Source organism: Xiphias gladius, chromosome 15, assembly GCF_016859285.1.
Source record: "Xiphias gladius isolate SHS-SW01 ecotype Sanya breed wild chromosome 15, ASM1685928v1, whole genome shotgun sequence".
Taxonomy (NCBI): Eukaryota; Metazoa; Chordata; class Actinopteri; order Istiophoriformes; family Xiphiidae; genus Xiphias; species Xiphias gladius.
This window is the reverse complement of record NC_053414.1, coordinates 4,764,047-4,786,601: the sequence shown is the minus strand read 5'-3', so window position 1 is coordinate 4,786,601 and position 22,555 is coordinate 4,764,047. Positions and strand designations below refer to the sequence as shown.

The 22,555-nt window shown below is 44.3% G+C and overlaps 2 protein-coding genes across 7 annotated transcripts in view; both read left to right on the top strand.

Annotated features, from left to right (window-relative positions):
* The window catches only part of myom2a (myomesin 2a), a 45,096-nt gene extending 34,683 nt beyond the window's left edge, over positions 1-10,413 (top strand). For all 6 annotated transcript variants that reach the window (XM_040145832.1, XM_040145831.1, XM_040145836.1 and 3 more), the window contains 15 exons: positions 828-934; positions 1,068-1,112; positions 1,385-1,521; positions 2,365-2,509; positions 3,518-3,577; positions 4,048-4,115; positions 4,333-4,446; positions 5,262-5,349; positions 5,474-5,512; positions 6,093-6,198; positions 7,560-7,723; positions 7,952-7,988; positions 8,086-8,108; positions 8,479-8,534; positions 9,148-10,413. In XM_040145832.1, the coding sequence (XP_040001766.1) occupies positions 828-934; positions 1,068-1,112; positions 1,385-1,521; positions 2,365-2,509; positions 3,518-3,577; positions 4,048-4,115; positions 4,333-4,446; positions 5,262-5,349; positions 5,474-5,512; positions 6,093-6,198; positions 7,560-7,723; positions 7,952-7,988; positions 8,086-8,108; positions 8,479-8,534; positions 9,148-9,690 (1,732 nt within the window). In that variant the 3' untranslated portion in view covers positions 9,691-10,413. The remainder of the gene's footprint in view (positions 1-827; positions 935-1,067; positions 1,113-1,384; positions 1,522-2,364; positions 2,510-3,517; positions 3,578-4,047; positions 4,116-4,332; positions 4,447-5,261; positions 5,350-5,473; positions 5,513-6,092; positions 6,199-7,559; positions 7,724-7,951; positions 7,989-8,085; positions 8,109-8,478; positions 8,535-9,147) is intronic.
* Positions 10,414-11,194: 781 nt separating this feature from the next.
* On the top strand, positions 11,195-21,839 carry LOC120800312 (protein FAM83B-like). Its single transcript, XM_040146329.1, is given in 6 exon segments — positions 11,195-11,359; positions 11,361-11,501; positions 11,864-11,967; positions 15,595-15,811; positions 19,155-19,279; positions 19,763-21,839. Coding segments are annotated over 6 exon segments (2,829 nt in total).
* The last annotated feature ends 716 nt before the right edge of the window (positions 21,840-22,555 follow it).

Genomic DNA, 22,555 nt, shown 5'->3' with positions numbered 1-22,555 from the left:
ACAAAGTTATGAGATGTAATTTAGATAGCTTAGTTAGTTGTGTTGAGTTTGAAAGTAATTTGTTAAGTCTTCCCTTAGAAAAACGGTTGCACTCAAACTAAATGCTAAAAGTAAATTCTAATTAATTTATATGTGAAACTCTATTAATGTATGTTGAATTCTGTAAGTGCTATGCGAAAGGCGACTGGACTTGCTTGAAGTTTCACCTCTCATCCAAAAGGCTTGTTCAGTTCTGGACTTCAAGCAAGTCCAGTTGCCTTCACGTAGCAATTACAGAATACCATCGACCTGTATGACTGAGAGTCTTCAGTAATATATATTACATATATGTTACATATATGTTGAACTGTACGCTTGCCTGTAGAAGATTCTTGCGTGTTCAGGTGACCTGCTGTGCACTCACTCAGAGAATCTAAGTTATGTCATCTTAGCATTTAATCTGAATTAACTGACTGGAAGTTTACCAACTGTGTCTATTTTACCCAAAATTAGTGTCTCGTTACGTTCTTCTTAGGAAATTATGAGAAAATAGTGAGGAAATTACAGATTCAAAACAAGGAAACAACAAGAAATGTCAGGAGACTGGTAAAATGCTTTGCCTCAAGCAAAACAACAGTTTGACGTCATAACATTGGTTTAAGTTTGCTTTACACTAGACAGCAGTAAGAGATCACTGCAAACTATGTTATGAAATCATGAAAATGTTTGGAATTTAACTGTAAAATTCAAGGGAGAACTGCAGTGGCTTCTCAAATCCCTGTAGAGTCGATGGCCACAATTGTGTTGACTTCACTGGATATTTAATAGTTGTTGTGTTTGTTTCACAGCTCTAGATTGACTTTCACCAACCCTGATAAGGACGATTTGGGCAAATACTCCGTGGTCGTCACTGACACAGATGGGGTCTCTGCCAGCCACACCCTGACCGAGGACGGTAAGTCATGAAGTTTACAGGTGGTAAACACCTACACCAACGAAGCAGATTCAATGATTCGGTCCTTTTCAGTCCGTCTTCTCCGGTTTTGCTGTTTGTTTGTGCTCATGTTTTTCTTGAATCCGTTCCACAGCCCTGAACACCATGCTGGAGCTCAGCTACGCCATCAGACATCCAAGTGAGTCCTGTGCATCGGCAGCACACCACACGCATCAGAGAAATTAAAAATAGCAAAAAGACTTGCTAAGACGAAAAGCTTATTTTGAGACTTCAGGTCCACATTGTTGATAAATGTAGTGAAACAACTCAATGTGTAAAAATGACCACTTAATATGTTTATTGAAAAGAAAAAAAAAGTGATCCAAAAACGTTTTCCACTCTGTTCTGTTTTTTATGAGTGGTGTTTCCTCAGGATCTCATTTTTTTTTATCCCTTCTGTCTCTTGCGCAGTTGTTCCTCTGAAACACGGCCTGAACTATGAGGTTTTGGAGAAGGGTCACGTGCGTTTCTGGCTGCAGGCCGTCAAACTGTCCCCCTCAGTGTCCTACAGGTTCATTGTTAACAACAAGGAGGTCACCAGCGGGGAGGTAACGCAAACATTCATCGTTAACGAATTGAAAAATTTAATCCTATTAGAGTTGTGTGTGTCCTGTTGTATTAATCTTATTAAAGTCACAACCCTAAACTTTACCCCTGGAGGCACTGACATGTGCTGTATGCCTGCTCTTCGTCCCCTCAGCTTTGCTTGAATTGTCTGATTAACTCTGTGAGATCATCTGACGCTGTTGTCAGCACAACCAAACAAACACAGACACATCTTTCCTTTCAGGCCTTTTCAAGCTTTAGCCTTTTTTCAAATGAAATGCCTCAAAGTGATTTTTCCACCATGGATACATACAAAATATTCCTTTTTTTGTTTTTTTAAATGGTCGTCCCATCAGCAAAATTTGAAACACAGGACGGAAATCTGACACCAGTCTGAGTTATAGTTCTTTAATACAGTGACTAACTCTAGACAACAACTAAATCTAACTTGTATTAAAATTTTCTGATGCTGACATTTATTTACATCAGAAATGTAAAATGGAGACTGAAACCAGTTTATGTTTTCAATAACAATCAAGTTAGTTGGGAAACACACGACATGCAGATTGTTCATCCCTTAAGTCAGTGTTTTCAGGTAAATATTTGAATATACTGTACCTGTAAATTACTTGAATATAACCCAAAATTACTGATTGGGGCTTTAATATTATACAATTCCATTAGTTTCTTAGGTGCAGAACAGATACACAGTCTGAAACGAGATCAGACTTCAGACTGATCTTAAAGCTTTGACAAAGATCAAATTAATAAACAGCTCGATTTGAAGACGATTTCTTGGTGGGTTGTAGATATAAATCTTTCCCTTTTCCTCCCCCTCCTCTCAGGGTCACAAGATGAGCCACGATGTGGCCACAGGAATCATCCAGATGACTGTGGATAATTTCACCAGAGCCAGCGAGGGCACGTACACCGTCCAGATCCACGACGGCAAGGCCAAAGTCCAGAGCTCCCTGGTCCTGGTGGGAGATGGTGAGGCCTCCTTCACCCTCACATTACCGTCATTCGATCGCTGATAAATTAGTTGGTTGGTCTTTTTTTTACGATTTCTAGTACGAGGCGATTTGTCAGATCAGTGTGATATATCAGGATGCGGGAAAAGGACGGGCAGTGTGAGACAGTGAGACAGTTTATTGGGTATTGTGACTATTTTTGGGAAAATTTGTTTTGTTTTTTTAAGATTGTTTTAATTTTATTTGTATGACCCAGGGACTCTCTAAAAATTGGCCACGTGAGATTTAAACAAATTTTTTTCTTGAATTGAACCATGCGTTGTGAATTGTAAGAGTTGACTTTATCATTGCTGGCCAACAAATAATTGTATTCCCAATCGCAAAGAGAAGGAAATGGATCCAAATGTATACAACACTGTGTCCCATCATGACAGTGCAAATGCTGGTCTGGATGTATTCCATCCTGAAGAAAAATCCCCCAAAAAAAAAACTGGGGGAAAAAAATAAATGTATCTCACCTCAGCAAATTCCCACAAAACAACAAATGTTACGTTGAATCGACAAAACCCTCCGGAGGCCATATAACCTTCGTCCGGCGTTAGAAAGCGAAGAGGTAGCGTGAAGTCGTCCACAGAGGGAGGTGATGGGGATGGATGAACGTTGACCATCGGCAGTTAACGTTGGTCACTCCCTGACCTTGACAAAGTGTTTTAATTGACCAACAGTAAGCAAATTTTAACGATACTGTAGTTGCCATGCACACGTTGAAATAAATACTTACAAATTCTGGGCAAGAAAACGGTCACATTTTAAGACGGATAGAGGTAAATTGGCTCACAGTAGCATCAGCAAAATATCGACTACTGATTTTCGATCTTCGAAACTTCAATCGATGAAATCCCACCTGACTTGTGGTAAGCAAACACACGGGCACAAGGTAACAGCAGCAGTGAACGCTGAACATTACCCACGTTTACTGAGAGTGACTCTGTTGTTGTGTTGTATGTTTGTTTTTTGTTTTTTTCAGTGTTCAAGGTTGCTCTGAAGGAGGCCGAGTTCCAGAGGAAAGAGCACATCAGGAAGCAAGGTACCAACACAAACACTGACCACGAAACACTCAGAGAGCACCGCGTGGTTATGTAGCAAAGACTAGTAGAACCAAACACAAGCTCATAGTCACAGAGTGCTGTTTGACGCACTTTCATTCAGTTGCATGTGTGTATGAATGTTATTGCCTCCAAAGAGGCTACACTACCATTTGTTTATCTGGTTGTGTGTTGGCAGGATATCTTAAAAAAAAAAAGAGTTAAAAGTAAAATAAAATAAAGCCGTAGACAAAGAAACACGTTTATTTTATTGATGCGGATCCAGGAATTTGTAAATGATTTGTTAACGTTATAAGTACAAGACATTTTCAACATCTCCATCTATTATCTTATGAACTTCGGCACTTTCTGTGCAGGGTGCTTTCTAGTTGTTATTGCCTTCATTGTTGCTCTTCATGCTCTTTAAGACCGATAATCTTCTAATTTATATGATTTCGCTTTGTCATTTTAGGTCCACATTTCTCTGAGTATCTGTATTTCACTGTCACTGAGCATTGTACTGTTATGCTCGCCTGCAAGGTAACAAAGAAGTTTTTTTTTTCCCCCTTTTTAAGTCTTGGCTCATTTTAGAGTAGATTTAGAAATCAGTCATTTGTAAGGCTTTCTCATAACTCTACACAGCATATCAGCGATGATGTTTTATGCATTGCTTGAAGATGTCTTTTTTTCATCTTGGCTTTCTTTTTTCTGACTCTACATGTGAACCTAATCCCTGTATGTGCCGTGTTTGTGTCAGGTGGCCAATGTGAAGAAGGAGACGACTTTCCACTGGTACAAAGAGGAGGATGAGATTGTTCCAGATACTCCTCCCAACGTCATGTCGGGAGCCTGCGCTCTTCCCATCCCTCTGGTAACTGCTGCAGCGACAACACCTGGGAGCCTGTGGAGTTACTTACTCCATATTAACACCTCAGCATAACTGGCTGGCTGGTTGTGCTTATTCGCTTACAGGCAGATATTCTTTATAAAATGCTCGATCAAGGGTCAAAGCAATAAGTTTAAGTGTCAAGTCACTCAGTGCGGTGAAATCTAGCAAACTTTCAAAACGGATTAATAATGAATAAAGCCGTGTTTTAAACTAACATAGACTTTGCTTTATTCCAAAATGAGGTACACGGACAGGATAAGTAGTAAGTAAATAAATGAGTAAACAAATATGCCAATGAGCAGACACGCTGGTAAATGTGACAGAAGCTTGTTTCTTTATTTCCCTGGGTAGTGAACTTAAACGCTGCAGCTAAAACTGCAACTCAACACGTGACACTCGTCTGTTCAGCTGAAACCAGAATAAACACAAGATCTGCTGAGTTAAACTGTGTATCATTGGTAGAATAAAATTCATCCACAACCAATAAAATAAAATAGAAGTGTAATATTTCTGAATAATCAATGACCTATAGTCTCAGTCACCTTTATTTAACTTTTTAACGAACACAAACCAAGACTCTAACGTGGATTTTCACTGTGATCTATTTATTTATTTATTTATATTTTTTGGGGGGGTAGCTGTATTAATTCATTCAAGTTACACAACTACACTGTAATTTCTTTGATTTATTTTCTTAAATGTTTTTATTAATCTTACTTTTCTTTTGTATTTGTCAAAAATCCACAAAGGGAAAAAAAACCTTCCTCCTGTTGATTCAGTAATCTCTGTTCTCTCAGTTCTCCAGGAAAGATCAGGGTGTTTACAAGGCCGTGCTCAGTGACGACAGAGGAAAGGACACGTCTGTGCTTGACATTTCGGGCCAAGGTCAGTTTTTTTGTTTTTGTTTTTTTATTGTTCAGAACTGGTCGGTTACTGTGTAATTTGCTCTTGTTACAATCCGCATTTCGCACAGTATTTAAATATGTCCCCCTCTCTCTTCGACTTGCAGTGTTTGACGACATCATCAATGCCATCGCCCAGATCGCTGGTGAGTTTGCCCCGCTGACTTAGACATCCTCTCGAACTTGGTCTCCTTGCTCATTCAGCGCAACATGTAATGACTGTGTCTGACCGGCCTGTTAATGGTGCACAGTGCACCGGTGCAAACCAAACAAACGGGTTGGAGAAGGTTTGTCCTCTAGTGAACCACAGTGACACCAGCACTGCCTCTTCTCTGACTGATTTAGCCTGGAGCTCTGACTGTCTCAGAGCAAAAAAAAAGAGTCCATTGAGCCAAAAATTGATCAAAAATTCTTAACACTTTAAAATTGAGGGAGAAAAAAAAATCTTTAGAAGGGTGAAAGCAAAAAACTCCTCAGCATCGACGACTTATGTCTAAGCTACGTGCATTTTGCCAGAAACTGTGTGGAAAGACTAAACGAATGTTGCAGTGGGAGCGTAGGTACATAGTCTGGACTGTTTAGCAGGTAAAGAGTACACAGTGGGACACTCATGTTGCCTTTCTAAATGTAAAAAATTCAAATAGTGAGTCAGCCTGTCCGACAGATGCGACACTGACCTGTCTCCGACTGCGTGCTGATGTTTTGTTTTGTCTGTCTGTCTTTCAGGTGCTTCCGCCTCCGAGCTGGTGTTGCAGTGTACTCCAGAGGGCATCAGGCTGCAGTGCTATATGAACTACTACACAGAGGAGATGAAGACTGTCTGGAAACACAAGTACAGTTTAAACGCTTCCTATGACTTTTACAGCTGAGATGTACCAAACTTTCGCCGACCGTCGAGCTTTTTTTTTTTTTGTGTGTGTGTAAACCTTCTAGTGATTTTAAAAAAACCCACTGACAGGCCAGTTTGTGAACTTGCCAACGCTGCCACATGAAATTCTCATCTACATTCACATCCCGGTACCCTGATATTTGCAACCAGGGACTGGTACTTGATCAGTTATCAGGAAACAGCTTCATCATGCATCACAGCCCCCCCCCCTCGAGGATTCGAGGCCCCCGAAAAACCATTTCTCTCAATCAGGTTCTTACTACATGGAATGGCATCCATCATGAACACACAATTTTCCCATAAAGCTGGAAGATTTTCTGTCATTTCCTGTAACATATTTTTCGTGTTTTTGCTGTGTGAAAGACGTGGGTAGGGCTCATTCGGAGAAAGTTGATGTCGTATGTTTCCGTGCACCAATCAGAGTTTGGCAACATTTAAAATTAAAGTGATTACAGTTGTGGTCTTTTTTTTTTTTTTTTTTTTTTTCAATCAAATATGATAAAACCACACGCGCACACATTCCCGATGAAGCAGATTTCCTGTGTTTTTGAGCATTAAACAGTTTGTTTTTTGCCTCCAAACTTGAACTTCATTTTGTTGTTTTAGTCATTAGTGTTAAATGCCGTAGAGAAACTTTTTAAGACTCTAAAAAAAAAAAACCTCTGTTTGGTCTTCACCTACAACAGTAACAGGAGTGTTAGAGACGTTACAGAACAGATCATGTGACAGGTGTTGGCGCCTGCTCAAGGTTTGTTTAAAGGCCAGTTGTACTGTAGTCACCACGCATACGTGCACCAGCAGTCTCCGAAGCATATTCAGCCTCTACTCCATTAACAGTGGCAGTGACAACATGCACACATACGCAAACACACTGCAGTCCCTCCTCCCCTCGGACTTTCTACACACTTGAGGTACTTCACACACAGCTCATATTAAATGTAACCCAGAGTTCGGGCTACTCAACATTCAGTCACACCACAGCAGGTTTTTTCTCTCGGCTGTCAAAAAAAAAAAAATACGCAAATGATTTATTGTTTGTTGGCTTCGTTTAGGAAATGTTACACTTCCTAATTAACATGCCATAAAAAGTGTTTAGCGTCTCTACAGCCACATCCCTCTACGCCCCTTTGACAGCGTACAATGGACCTTCGGTGTTCGATTGAGTGATGTGGCTTTTTCTCAGATATTATTCTCGATGTGGTCGGTTTGTAGCCGTGCCAACGCATGAACCTCGAACGCGGTCTTCATTTGATCTCGTGGCGAATTGAAAACTGAGTCCCGTGGCCTGTGTTCTAAACCCGCAGGGAGAGTAAGATTTCCTCCTCCGAGAAGATGAGGATCGGTGGCACGGCGGAGATGGCCTGGATGCAGATCTGCGACCCATCCGATAAGGAGAAGGGTCACTACTCCATCGAGATCTCGGACGGCGTGAAGACTCACACCAGGACCTTTGACCTCTCTGGACAAGGTAGAAAACTACTTTTACCTCAACATCTATAACATAAAATGAATACACTTTTTCACAACTGTCCCCTTGATGAGTATATTAATTTTCATTTTAACTGATTTTTGCTTTTATTACTCTGTGGCCATTCATTTTTATGTTGTGTGTATTTATGTTTTTGCTTTTCTACCCTCTTGGCTTGGAGTTTGGTGACTTCAGTCAGTTGTCATGAGATTATTTTTCTTTTTGCAGCGTACACCGACGCTTATGAGGAGTACCTGAGACTTAAGTAAGTTATGTGAACAGTAGTACAGTAGTTTGTGAACATGTACCTTCAATTTGTGTCCAAATGATATTAATCGTACCGTCCTTATTTTGTCTTTCAGGGCAGCTGCATTTGCTGAGAAGAGTGAGTATAAATCATCATTTTTTATATCGGCACCGTTAGTGAGATATTAGCTCGCCTTATTCTTCCGGCTCATCTAAGCCACGCTGACCTACATTTAAACACTTACGTGTGTAGCGTGTTATTTAGAGTCTCCCGGGTGAGTTATTTGCTTTCAAGGCAAAGTGCGATTGAAAGAGTTGGAGCTTTACATTCCTCCTCTTACTCATCATCCCAGCGTTGTTTACACTGGGACAGGTGGAGTCTTACATCACCTCTCAGTGCAAATAGGGTGAAATTCTTCACTAAAGTAGAGCCTCGTCGTCGTTGTTGTTGTTGTTGTTGTTGTTGTCTTGAGCGCCGAGGTGACGTACTTTTTGTCGTCTCTCCTCAGACCGTGGCAGAGTGGTCGGTGGTCTGCCTGACGTGGTCACCATCATGGAAGAGAAGGTGAGGATTTCTCAACCTCTGCCCTCTCACGTTACACACGCTCATATAAATCAACACTGTACAAAATGATTTTATTTTTTTTTTAAACACCTTTATTGTAGGCATGTGGTAATGAGGTCGAGGGTTATGCGTGTTGTACGAGTTGTACTGCCCTGGCAGCATTCCTGTGAAATAAGTGCTGGGAAAAAAAAACAGCGAAACAAGAGCTTTGGACTGGCTCTTGTTCTTATTTACTACTTATTTTTGTGAATGCCAAAAAAAACAGTCTTTTAGTCTAGATACCTTTAGGGCAGTGGTGCCAAACCTGTTTTTGTCAAGATACATGCAACTGTAGGGATATGTACAAGGAAGCCAAAGGGGGATTAAACCTCCGTGGATTGTTTTATTTTAAAAAAACGAAGATTAGAACAAAACTTTCTTAAACTGTTACCCATCCCAGATTTATCTTTCAGTTCCTCGGGGGGGGGTGCTCTGGGGACAAGTGGGTTTTCTATAATTAACTTTACCTGGCCCTTAAATTGCTTTTGGTAAAGTACTTAAACAAACCTACATTGTTAAAAACATCCCACAATAAATAAAGTTTGACATGAGTTTCACTCTCGACCCTCCTCAGTCCCTGAGCCTGACCTGCACCGTGTGGGGCGAGCCGACCCCTGAGGTCACCTGGTTCAAGAACGAGCAGGAAGTCATCTCCACCGAGCACGCCAAGCTCACGTTTGACGGCAGCAAGTTCGCCAGCCTCGTCATAGACAGAGTCACTCCCGAAGACTCCGGCAAGTACAGCATCAACGTGCGGAACAAGTACGGCGGCGAGTTCGTCGAGATCACCGTCAGCGTCTACAAGCACGGCGAGCAGATCCCCGAGCACAAGCTGGGACAGCCCAAGATGGCCACGCCGGTAGCCACGTCTGTGCCGCCCAAGTCCCCGGCCCCCCCCTCCAAGACCCCAACCCCCACACCTTCCAAGGCCCACACCCCAGCGCCATCCGTGAAGAGCCCGACTCCAGCTTCCACCCCGGTCCCAAAGTCTCCAACCCCAACCCCGAAGTCCCCAACCCCAAAGTCCCCGACCCCGAAATCCCCGACCCCATCTCGCGGCATCAAGTCACCGACCCCACCCAGATTCATGAAGTCTCCGACCCCACCGAGGAAGTAGACGGCGGTGGCGATGTCTGAGGGGGAAACACTTGCTGTCAGCAACACTGATTTTTAGCATGAGCGTGAAACCATTTTAAGAAATCCTTCTTTAGACGTTGTCACTGTTAAAAGTCCCAGTTTGTGCCCCGCTGAACACTCTGGACTACGACTTTCAGAGAACGGGCTGCTAACCAGTTCTTGCGGGTTTTTTGTGTCACTTTCCGAGAACTAGTGGCACACTGCACGTAGGACAACCCCACAAAAGAGGGACTTTTACAGTGGCCACTAACATAGATGTCCTTTCCAGTTGCTTCATGTCGTTCAACTGGTCACTGTGCTTTGACACAGGTGGGAAAAAGCAGAAAACTAAGAAATAAAAAAAGGCCAGGGTCGATGTTGATGTTCAGTGTTGTAAAAGCTGCACCTTCCACTATGCAACGTTAGTGGAATGCCTGTATTCAGTTTTTGTGGATGTGAAATGGTGATTCTGGTTTATTAGGGTATGGAAAATATCTGGTACGGAAATAAGACCAAAGTTGCTATAAACCCGAATCCTTGAGGTTACTTTTGTCCCAGGTAGCTTTCATCGTTTGGAGGCACTAAAGGAGTCAGCGATCCTGTGAATAAAAATACTCACTTCCTGCTCTGGTCTCTGTGTGACAGAGAGGTCTGTCTGTCTGTCTGTCTGCGACATGTTGTGCCCCCCCCCCAGTGCTTTGTGATGGCAATAAACTTTACTTATCAACCTCATTGTGTTGTCTTTGTGAGTAATCCTTTCTCTGCCTCACCCTCCTCACACCAGATATGTCAGGAGGCAGCAGCAATGAACAAAGCCCAGTGCTGAACAACAACAAAACAAAAAAAAAATTGTCTCGTTTCCAGGCTCAGAGAGACTGCGCGAAGGCCGAACGGGTAAAGAAACCTGCTCCTGCTCCCGCGCTCCAGGTGAGCCGAGGCGGGCGTGGCCTGTTACAGTGCGTGAGCTGTCGGCGGGGTGAACAGGGCAGGTACAACGGGCTGTTCTTTCGCACAGAGAGTTCAGCTCCACGCCTTAGTGCTGCTGGTTCTTGCAGGAGAGAGTAGAGGCACCAAGGCTGACTGGAGGGTTTTGACTTGGCGCTTTTTACGCTGTTTCCTAAAGGATCCGGGCTCTGGTTGCACAGGAAAACCAAGGTTTCTTTTACCAGTCATGAAGTAAGTGTTTAATGACTTACTTTGTCACTGAATTCAGTTCATTTCAGTCACACAATGTGCAAGGACAGCTGATGGAAGGAGTCACCACATCTCTCGCATTGTTTACCTACTTGTGAATCACACTTGACGGACGGGTTTTCACGTTTTTTTTACTGCACATATCTAAACCGCTTTTTCTCTCTCAATGAGATTTCCAGTGCCTGCTGCTTCGTCAGAGGAAGGTTTGTTGTCTGAACAGCATGTTTAACAGCTTCACAACCTGTCACGCTGAAGGTGAAGGAAAAGCCTAGAGAGACACGCAGAGATTCAGAGGGGAGACGGGGGCATCCATGGAGTCCAATCTGTCCTGCCTGTCTTCACTGAAAGAAGAGGAGATCCCGGTTTACGTTCAGCCGCATTACAAGGAATCCTACCGCCTGGCCATTTACGCCCTGCTCTGCGGGGGCAAAGAGGCCTACGAGGAGTTCCTCCGAGCCGAGCAGATCAGCCACTTGCTTGCTGTCAGAGGAGGAGATCTTCTTCATCTTGGAAAATGCAGAGTTGCCGCCGCCCCAGAGAGGCAAGGAGGGGAGACGGGTCCAGGCGCGGGCCCACCCTCCACCTCTACTCCCAACAGAGTGAGGACGGGGAATGGAGGTGGCTGGCCCTGGCCCGGGCTGCCGCGGGGATGGACACCAGAGCCAGCTGTTTTCACCACCCAGGCACCCGCCCAGGCAAAGGAGGTGTCAAACATAAAGGCAAAAGGGGGAGAGGAGGCAGAGGAGAGAGAGAGCGCCAACGCCAAAAAAAAAAAAAAGCAAAAAAAAAAGAAAAGCCGGGCAAAGAGGCCTACGAGGAGTTCCTCCGAGCCGAGCAGATCAGCCACTTGCTGTCAGAGGAGGAGATCTTCTTCATCTTGGAAAAAAAAAGTGCAGCCCCGCGGAGAGGGAGACCAGAGGGGAGGGGGGTGCCCGCCCAGGAGCCAGCCCCACCTCCACCTACTTCCGGACGGAGACGAGGACCTGAGGACTGGGAACTGGGCTGGGCGCCGGCGGGGAGGGCCGGAGGACACCAGCATCAGCCTGCTGTTTCACCCGCCCAGGCAGCCCAGGCAGGCAACCATGTCAGGGGAGGGGGTAGGTGCGCAGGCAGAGGCAGGAGGCGAGGCAGGTGAGAGAGCAAAAAAAAAAAAAAAAAAAAAAAAAAAAAAACCTGAGCTAAGGAGTGTCAGGTGCGGATAATGTGTAGGGGTTCACCCTCCTGTCTTTGGTGGACGCACGCGCATCGCTGCGTATTGACAAGGGACAATAGCAGTTTATCAACAGCACCGACACACAATGAACGGCTTTGCTTTTACTCAGAGGAAAATAGGCATCACTGCATATTTCTCTGAGCGCGCGGTGGACTGTAGGGCTTGGCTACAATATACATTAACACACACACACACACACACAGCTGACTACACCATTTATGTTGTGTTATGCAGTCAGTTACTGTAGCAGGAAACTTTCACAGAAACATCTCCAACCACTCCGGCAGGGTAAACCACCTTTTCAGCGGCTGCAGCTTCCGCCCAGGACGAACAAGATGTCGCCACCTCCAGATTTTTTTCTGGGAATCGGGCGTTTACATCCTGCAGTTTAAGATGTATACTCTATTTCACGATTTCATTCAGTGAGTTCCTAAATATTTCCCCGGCAGTTTCTGGCAAAACAACTATGTGATCTGGAACTTTAATTGGCCGTATTACATTTGTGAACAAGACTGCTCCAGTCAGATAAAACATGCAGGAGCACATCACAGAGCCTGGAGAGATGCGCTTCGTTTGCCCCGGTCCTCACGCGACAGCCCGTGGAGCTCGCGAGCAGACACGTGGGCACATGCCGGAGCGCGGCCTCCGCTCTGCCCTGCGCCGGCTCGCCCACTGGAATAAAACCGATAACAGCCGGATAAACCCAGATGTTGGCGACTCTGTTGTAGGCTTTTAGCCGTCACACTCAAAGTGATGGGAGACGCGTTCAGATTATGGAAGAGTAGCAAGGCCACACTGTAAAAATAGGCCATTACAAGTAAAAGGCTTGCATCCGACATTGGACTAAAGTAGAAGTAAGAACGTACTACGAGCAAAATGTAACTAAAGTCTCCAAAGTACAAACATTCTATAACAACGCATATTTACATATATTTTTGAAATACATACATATATATATATGTGCGTGTGTATGTATATGTGTATATATATACACATACATATATTTTGTGAAATGGTCACATAGTTTGCAAAGTACAGTCCAGACCACAAGTATTTGGACAGTTACACACTTTTCTGTTCCTCAGGCTCTGAGCTTCAGTGAATGTAAAATAACAGAGACGTACGCTAAAGTGCAGAGTCTCCGCTTTAATCCGAGCAGTTCAGTATAGAAAGAACGGTTTGGGAGATACAGTCCTTTAAACACACAGTGCCCAGAGTTAAGGGGGTCAAAAGTAATTGGACGGATAAAACATGAAGTGAAACAAAGTCATTATATTTAATATTTAGTGGCAAATCCTTTGCGGCCAGTGACGGTCTGAAGTCTCTGACCCACAGACATCAGCAGACTCTTTGTATCTTCCCTGGTGATCCATTGCTGCCTCCTGAGGCTCTCGCTCGTTGTGGGGGTCTCTCTGCCTCTGGTCTGGTCTTCACCCAGTGGGACTGAGATCAGGCGACCGACTCGGCCGCTTCGAGGAAAAGCTCGCTGGTTGCTTTGGCCGCATGTTTAGGATCGTTGTCCTGCTGAATGATGAGACGTTGCTCGGTGAGTTCTCCTGCATTTGGCTGAACCTGAGCAGACTCTGTGTTTTAAGGGTTTTATCTTTTCTATTTTAATGTAAACCTGCTCAGATTAAAGCGGAGACTTGGCACCTGAGTGTACGTCTCTATCATGTTATTACAAACTGAATGTTGCTGAAGCTCAGAGCCTGAAGAACAAAACTACTTCCGGCCTTGACTGTAAATAGCATCTGGTAACTGTCAGATAACTGTAGAGGGGGGCTTGGGGGTTACGGAGCAGACCATGATCTTCAACGTCCCCTGTTCGGGTCCAGCCAGGGACCTCTGTTGGGTCTCTCTCGCCCTGGTTTCCTGTCATCTCTCCATTGTCTGTGATAAAAGCGTAAATATGCCCCAGAAATACTAAAAATGGAAAAAATACTAAAATGGAAGTAGCTCAGTTTTTTACTTATACTTAGTTACATTCCACAAGAGGAAGAATAAAACAAAATACGATCATTTTTAATAAATGGTTAACTATTGGTAATAATTACACTGATCAGCCACAACAGTAAAACCGGTTTTAATGTTGTGCATCTCTGTCCCTTTGAGAAGTATCAGTGGCCGCCATCAACAGCCAGTTAATTTCAATCTAATTTTACCTTAGTTTTACAGTAACTTCCACCGAACACTGAATAAACCTTTTGTACAATATAAACACCGTTCAGATGGAACGGTGAAACTATTACAAAAAGGCCGAGGTGCAACAACAGTGTTGTGAGGAAAACGTAGTAAAATGAGGGAAACGTATCCAGCTGTTACTGATGTTACATCAGTGTCTTGCAGCTGCCAGAAAAAACGGACAGGTGGTTCAGCTCAGTGTCTCCAGAGCTGGAACCGCTCAGTCCTACATTACAGCGCCGCGTGTGCGTGCGCAGGAAATGGACTCTCCACCGCGGGCAGATGACCGATGAACATGCACACAGTGGAGCCTCCTGATACGCTCTGCTCGGCGCCTTCGGGATCTGTACACAGCGGCGTAGTTGTAACCGAAACAGGCCCAACTCGGTCTGACGGCTGTTGTCAGGACATGTACCAGTAAATCAGTTTTGCTTTCAGGCAAGATTTTTTTTTTTTCTTTCTCCTCCTGGAGAGAACCACTCCTCTTGTAATTTACGTCTACCTGACACCGCATGCTGCCATGTGGCCCGTTAATAACGGACCTCGTAAAAATCAGCAGGCAGGCCAGAAGGGGTCAAAATCAAGACTCCCCTGTCTCAGCGCAGGCGACACTATTGCTTCGCTTTGCCTCGGTGAGCTCGTGTTGCAGCAGGATGGGCTAAACATTCAACGCAGCATTCGTATAAGCAGCCTAAAACTTCAGATTGAAGTAAAACACACACAATAAACGGAGAATCCAGATGTCTAAAAATGTGGTGAGGACTCTGCTTGTTCCACAGATCCACTCCCTCTGCAAACCCGTGTTTATCAAGTGGACTACACGACACGAATCTCAGAAACCTCCATGGTGACTGTGGCGAGGGCCACTGATCTGTGGTTAGCTTTTTACTTAGAGTTTCACGCCTAAACAGGCGCGACCTCTAAACTGCTGGGGAGATGTATTCCAAAAAAAAACGCAGGTTAAACTAGGTGCTGAGTGACCTGCACAAGGTCTGAGAGTGGCTGCAGAGACTCGACCTGCCCCCCCGCCGCTCTCCCGGGATCTGGTTTTAGACGTTGAAACTCATATATTTTGACTTTGGGTACGATTCCAAGGAAGCTCGTAGATCCAGATTCGTTCATTTGTTCGCACACCCGTCCGCTCCACGTGGCCATTCGAAGAATTTCTGCCGCTTGTCACATCAGGCAGAGCCACTGTAGATTCTTATTGATTTACATTTTTGTATAATACTCTCGACCTGTCATTAAAACAGCTTTAAAAGTCCCATCTTTGACTCCTCAGACGTGCTGAGATCTTTTTCATCTCCGGGGACTGAGGCGTATTGTTCTTCCCGCTAAAAGTGTGTCCACTCGTCTGACGTGTCTCCAGGTTATCGCCATAGCGATGGACGTCTTCACTGATGTCGACATTTTTAAGGAGATCATCGGCGCGACACTGAGGGGGGTGGCGGTCTACATCCTCCTGGACGATTCCCACTTCAGCAGCTTCCTCGCCATGTTGCGCAGGGTGGGCGTCTACCTCCAGGATTTCAAGGTGAGAGATGCGCAGCACTGTGAAACTGGGCCCGGGAACGTACGGCAACGGCAATGTGTTGAGACCAAAGACGGAGCACGAACAGGGATGCGATGCGCTACAACTCATGTAGATCCGAGGGCTTGGTTTGCTGCTGTTAGGGCGGTTATCTCAGGCCGAGAGACTCCCATCAGCCAAACATCAACTCGCTTCAAGCCTTCATCCGTTTAATAATCACATATTTGAACTTGTCAAATAGCAACACAACACACCCTTTTTTACCTGTCACAACTGAGCAGACAGGACAAGAACAGCTGCTATTAAGGATAGAAAATTACAACTTTCCAAAAGTCCTCCTCTAATAGTGGTTGGGAACTAAAACACCAGACCGTTGAATTTTATTTTAATACTGTGTTTCTGCATCTGCGCCGTCATGGCCCCAGATTTAACGCCGGACCCCCTTCTGTTCCTAGATTTTCATGCATAGCAGACATGTTTATATTTCAGGTCAACGTGTTATCTTGCAAAATATTGGAAGACCAACGTACTTAGTTTGGAGGAGTTGAAAGCATCCCGGCCAGTTTTGGTTGAAAACACAGTATATATATATTAAATCGGTGTAGTGAACAACAGTCTGACACCAAACTGGCACAGGTGGAGATTCACATGAGCCCTAAAAATGACCTTGATCCTCTGAAATGGTTGATTTAATTGCTCCCGATGGTCGCGTCAAGCGCCTTGCACGGTAGCTCGCTGCCGCTGACGTGTCGGGTGAATGACAGGCCCTACCAAGCAGCAGTAGGCGGAGTACAACACGCCGACAGTTTTTGGCATTTTGAATGAAAAATCTGCCCCTTTTTCTGCTCCCTCAGTCCTGTTTGTAGATTAGTTTTCCATAAGCGTTCCCCTGCCAGTAGAAGCTTTGCCTGTGGCATGACCTTTCTTCTATTTGCAGGAGCATTTAGTGGATTAAGTCTGACATTTTCTCCGCACCCTTGTGGAAATTCTGTCATTTACCAGCATTTCCCTGCTGCATTTCTACCTGCCATTATCATTCGAAACAACTGCGGCAGCAGTTGGACAGATCTGTTGGTGTGGCTCGGTTTTTCCTGTTAAACAGCATCAGGACAATGTTCCAACAGTCCAAACAAGAATCCACCAGAACGAACACAGTGACGGCTTTGTGATCTCTCTGCAAACTGCTTAGCCAGTAGCCACATCAAAACACCAGCCTCATAAAAACTGACGCGCAGGTCTGATCTTGTCGAGTGTTACCAAGGGTGTGTGTGCTCTTATGTGAGAGTGTGTGTATGTGTTAAAGCTACTAGTAATGGAAATTTCCTAATTTGCTACTTTCCTAAATTGACTTAAAAACCCCCATGTGTGAATCAAATCTAGTAAAGTAAAATGCATCTCATTTAAAACGGAAATACTTTTTGATTTTCTTCAGAACAGACCGTGTTATATGCTATTTTCCTCTGTAGCAGTAAAAGGACAAGAGGACAGAGAGTTCAAACGAGGATATTTTAGAGGAAAGAAATGACCAAAAAAAGGAGGTTGATAAACAGGTTGAAGTATAAACCAAATAAAGTTGAGGGGTCAACTGGTCTACATTTGAAATTCTGTCTACTTACATCTAACTGACCCACCGGTCGGTCATTACGCACAAACTCACACTGTGCAGCCAAGCGTCGTTCAAACCCGCAGAAATTTTGCGGAGATCTCGAAGCCTCCACAGATACCAAATTGTTTAGGTGAAACTGTGCTGCAATGCGTGTACGACGTAACCTACGAGCCGTCAGAAAATTTCCATTGCCAGCCATAAAAAGAAAAACCACGGAGACTTAGGTTTGAATATTTCACTCACTGTAAACGTTATACAGCTGCAACAAAAAGCTGACACAAGCCGATGCGGCGTAAACGTGATACTATCAGACAGTTTGGAACAAGATGATGGTTCCAACCTTAAAGCTACTTAAGTTGAAATAAAATGGCAGAACTGGACGTAGAAGGGTTACCTGAACAAGCTCACAGCCACACTAGTGGCCACATGAGGCTGTAATGGTCATGACACCAGTTATTGGATCATATATGGGGAGTGGAGAGACGGTTTTGCTGGTCTTAGATCCCTACAGCTGAGGCTGTGCTTTGAATTCAGTCATTAGTTTCAGAGGCATTCTCTTTGGATAACTGAACCGTTAAACAGGTGCAAATTTTAATCTGCCGGTGGCGCTAGATGAAAGGTCAGGAGATTATCAAAATCAGTGGGTGTTCGTCTTCTGGGGATCATCGATGTCTGTGCCAGATTTCATTGTAATCCGTCCAATAGTTGCTAAGATATTTCGCTCCGGACTGAGTGGACAGGTAGAATGATGGGTCAGCAGACCATCCCTACAGCGACTCCGCTGGCACTGCTAACATCCACTGGCTGGCGCGCTAACGTAAAGCTACCGAACCTGTTTAACTCGGCCCAACACAAACAAATAAAAGTGCGGCTGAATTAATTTGGTGTAGTTCCGTGTAATTCAGCCGAAACATTTCCTGTGCATACTTTGGTTTTTTTGGACAGGCTGTTTCACATTCCAGTTTCTGATGCAATGCTTTTGTTTCTGATGACATGCTTGAAGGTGTACTACCAAAGTAGCCCCAGCAGAGTTTACCTGAGAATCTCAGCTGAGTTTTAAATTTTTGGATATATTTTGCTCACGCTTCCAAGCGGTTATTGGTCTTCTTTAATTTCTCTATGTTATAAAAAATCAATCAGCAGACTTATGAAACTTGCTTGACTTGTGTCTCAGCCATTACGGCGAAGTTTGGTCAGTCACATCATTGCCGCTGCAGTTCCTCTCGGCTCTACGGAGCTTTTCAGTGTCTTTCAGCTCATTCCTTTGGTTTTCCAGTCAGAAGCTGCTGTATTGGTTTACTCTCACTGCTCGCTTAGCGCTGTTTTCAGCTAAAAAGCTCTGAAAACCGACTGCACGCTACCTGCCAAGCATGAAATGGTAGTCAGACAAAAATGAGCGACAAGCTGGTGAACATAACGGAGCATTAAGCAGCTAAATAGCCAGATATTTCCCTCAGGAGTTGGTAGACACCAAAAAAGCTCTATAACTGCTGAACAGCTACACAGTTAGCAAACAGTTGCTGTGTAAATAAACAACAATGTTGGGTTCACAGCTGCCCCCAAGTTGCCAGAAATCTTACTTATTGTAGGTTTAAGTAAAGACAAAATTTCCTGATTTGAAAAGGATTTGTACAAAGAACTACACTACTTAAAAAAATGACAAAAATGTACTTTCTTTCTTTTCCTTTCCGTGGCTGAAGTAGCAAAGTTTGTGACTCCCTTTATTTGTTTCCCCATCAGAACATTCGTGTTCGGACAGTTCAGGGACAGCAGTACCAGTGTCAGTCTGGGGTGAAGTTTCACGGAGGTTTGGAGCAGAAGTTCATTCTGGTAGACTGCCGAACAGTTTTGTATGGAACTTACAGGTAAGTCGGTGCTAATCTGTCTACCTATTTGTCCTATATGGGACCTATTTGTCCCGCCATCATAGACGATACCTCAGGTTTCCCTGTTTCAATTTTAAGGAATTTGGTACCTCTCATTGTTCTGGCATATTAAAAAAAAAATAAATGAGTAAACTGACCCGAAATCATGCAAACTTTTGGTCATGGTTTGGTCAAACTCATTTTACCAGGTAAGATTCAGGACCTAAATCTCACAAATCTTTCTTGATAATGGTTTGACCAAACCATCATACCTCTATTTCTATTACCAAGATTGAGCAGGAATTCTGTTTTTTCTTCTCAGTTGAGAGAAGATTTAGTCATACACACCTGTCGCTAAGACTTGACGGCCACGCTCATGTATATAATCTATTTCATGAATTAGAAAGGTAAATCTAGGCGGGTTGACCTCTCACGTCGTCCCTCCTGGATTTCTGTTGACTGTGCCTCCATTTTCTTTTTCAGCTATACGTGGTCGTATGAGAAGATCAACCTCAGCATGGTCTTGGTGGTCACCGGTCAGCTGGTTTGCTCTTATGACGAGGAGTTTCGAAGACTGTACGCTCGCTCCACAGTTCCTGCAGTTCTGTCCAGGGACAGGCTGCCTGTCAAATACCTGAGAGACCCTGTAGCCTTGCAGAGCCCAAACTCCAGCCAACTTTTCCTTCAACAAATTCACATGAGACCCAGAGTGATGCACGGCATGAGAAGTGCTCAAGATGATAGGTTTAATAACGCCACCATGCTAACCAGGGGCCTGAGCATGCAAGAGAGGCTGCATCAGTCTCACTGTCCTGACATGGGGTATCTGGTGCGGGGACACAGTTATGGCGGAGAAATGCAGAAGTTATCTGCCATGACTCGGCTGAGGATTGGGACCAACGATGTTGGAGTACCCATTGCGCCCGAGAGGACTGGTTCGAACCTTAGGGGGGGCAGCGAATTGCTGCTAACAAACAGGTTGTCTCAGCAGCAGCTTCGGCATCGCACTCGCTATGGTGCCGACCAGAATATGATACCGTTCAATTCTGAAACATCACTCCACAGGTGGAAGATCGACACATACCTTAATGAAAGCGCTATGCCTCTAGATACGTCGTGTGATGCGATATCCCCCATGATATCCCCATTTAGCAGTCACATGGGCTTAAATGAACATCAGTCACAGCTGATTCACAGCAGGTCGAGGGACATTAAGTCCAGGATGGAGGAAATAAGGCAGAAGAGGCTCAGTCTGCAGGAATATGCCAATCTCAGGCAAAGCCAAGAGTCCTTGAGGTCTATGTATCCCCCTCTAGAAAGACCTAAATTTATGTCTTCATTGAGAGGTCCAGACATGAGGCAGAGCATGGCAGAGTTAGACTCAAATGCACAAAATGGTCGTAACGTAGAATCAGCCAACCACAAACTCAGTGAGCCAGACAAGGAAGGCGACAAGCAGACGTACGACGGGTATGAGCCTCTTTCCGGGACAATACCAGCTGCTGACTTAGATATGAAATTGAGCGATCCATCGCTCAGGCTCTCTCATTTGCATTCCAGCAATCTCAGTATCCAGCACCCAAGAGCGATGGAGTCTTTGATTGAGATCCCTGAAGAAAAAGAGGGTTCAAATACTCGCATCAACAGTTCAGAGTCAGCTGCACTCAACAATAGATGTGAGGAAATTTGCAAAGACGAAATAGCTGTTCCAAAGGAGAACTCTGTGAAATCTAGCTCACCTGCAGAATCACAATTTCAGGATCAAGCCAGAGGAAGTCAGGGCTCAATATGTAAGGTGGCCGACAGATTAGACTCAGCTGCTCCAAAAGAAGGGAAAAAATCATCTAACGAAGTGAAAAGTATTCCAAAGATTTTAAACATATCTGCGGTATCTCAGCATGCAGTGGAAGCTAAGAGTAGTCATACGGAAAAGCAGCAAGAGGAGCCAACGCTTCAGAGGAAGAATTCCATGAGAATGAAAGTACAAGCGATGTTTTCATCAGATGAAAAGAAAGCATCCAGAAAAGAGGTGAAGTCTCTCCAAAGAAAGGCGTCAATGAGATCTCATAATCCCTCAGGATCAAACCAACCCCTCAGGGCAGACCTTTCACAGGTATCTGCTGCAGAGCAAACAACTAAGAAAGGTCAATCGCCAAGCATCTCCAGGTCGCAGAACTCTGTCAGTAATCCAACAGAGACTGAGAAGCATAAATCTGCATTCTCAAGATTATCTCCTCACCGTTCGAGCAAAAAAAAGACAAACCTTGCAGAAGAGCAGGATCGAAGCCCAAAGAGCACTCCAGACGACGAGGGACCCACGGTCTTTCAAACCAGGCGAGAGAAAGCCTACAGCCGATACGAGTATTTGCTTAGCACCGAAAGTATTCCTCTGGATAAATCGATGAGGACGGCAAGCGTGAATCCTTCAGACAAAGACAAAAGCTCTTCCCTGAACAGGGATGACTCTGGCTATCATATGCATCAGACACAAAGTGGCACGGACAACAAACTGGGGCGATTCATGCAGCGGGTAGGAAATCTCATAGGCAAGAATAAGTAGAGATGCAGGAAGAGTAGATGGACGCCATGCTCAGGAATGAAGACTAAGTTAGTGCACACACCTTGTATTGTTCATTGATCTATTTTGGATCTGACACACACACTGTATGTCATCACCTCTGCAGTGTGCAATATTTTTCGTTTGATGTTTTTCATAATGTCGCTAAGATCTTATCAGGGAAGATATTTATCACTGATGCCAAAACACAAGCTGTGTGGGTGTGTCTTTTTATTACCCTGAAAGGGATGCTACAGGGTAGCAGGGCAGAAGTTAAAATAAATCCATCCCAGTCGTTTACTGATGAGGTTAAAGCAGAGTGAATGTGACAGAAGTCCTTCTAGACGCCGAAAAATATTTTATCAAGTGAGTTGAATTGAAAAAATGATTGTTAAAAATACATTTATGTTGAATGTGTTTGTTCTTTCTGAAAGTTTATTTTAAGTATAAGTCTGGTGATATTCTATATTTTTCTTATTCTCAACAAATCCCATGACGAGACCAAAACCAACAATAAATGTATCCCGCTAACAAGTATTGTCTATGCATCCAAAGCCTATCCCTTTGTGCCAGAAAGCTCCACTGATGTCCAAAAACTATTAAAAACACATCGCTGGGCCAAACCGTTGCGGTGGGTGACATTATCCACGAACATACTCACTGTACCTGTTTTTTTTCACTCAAGCCGACACACACCGCCCTGCTGTTGTAAATTCTCA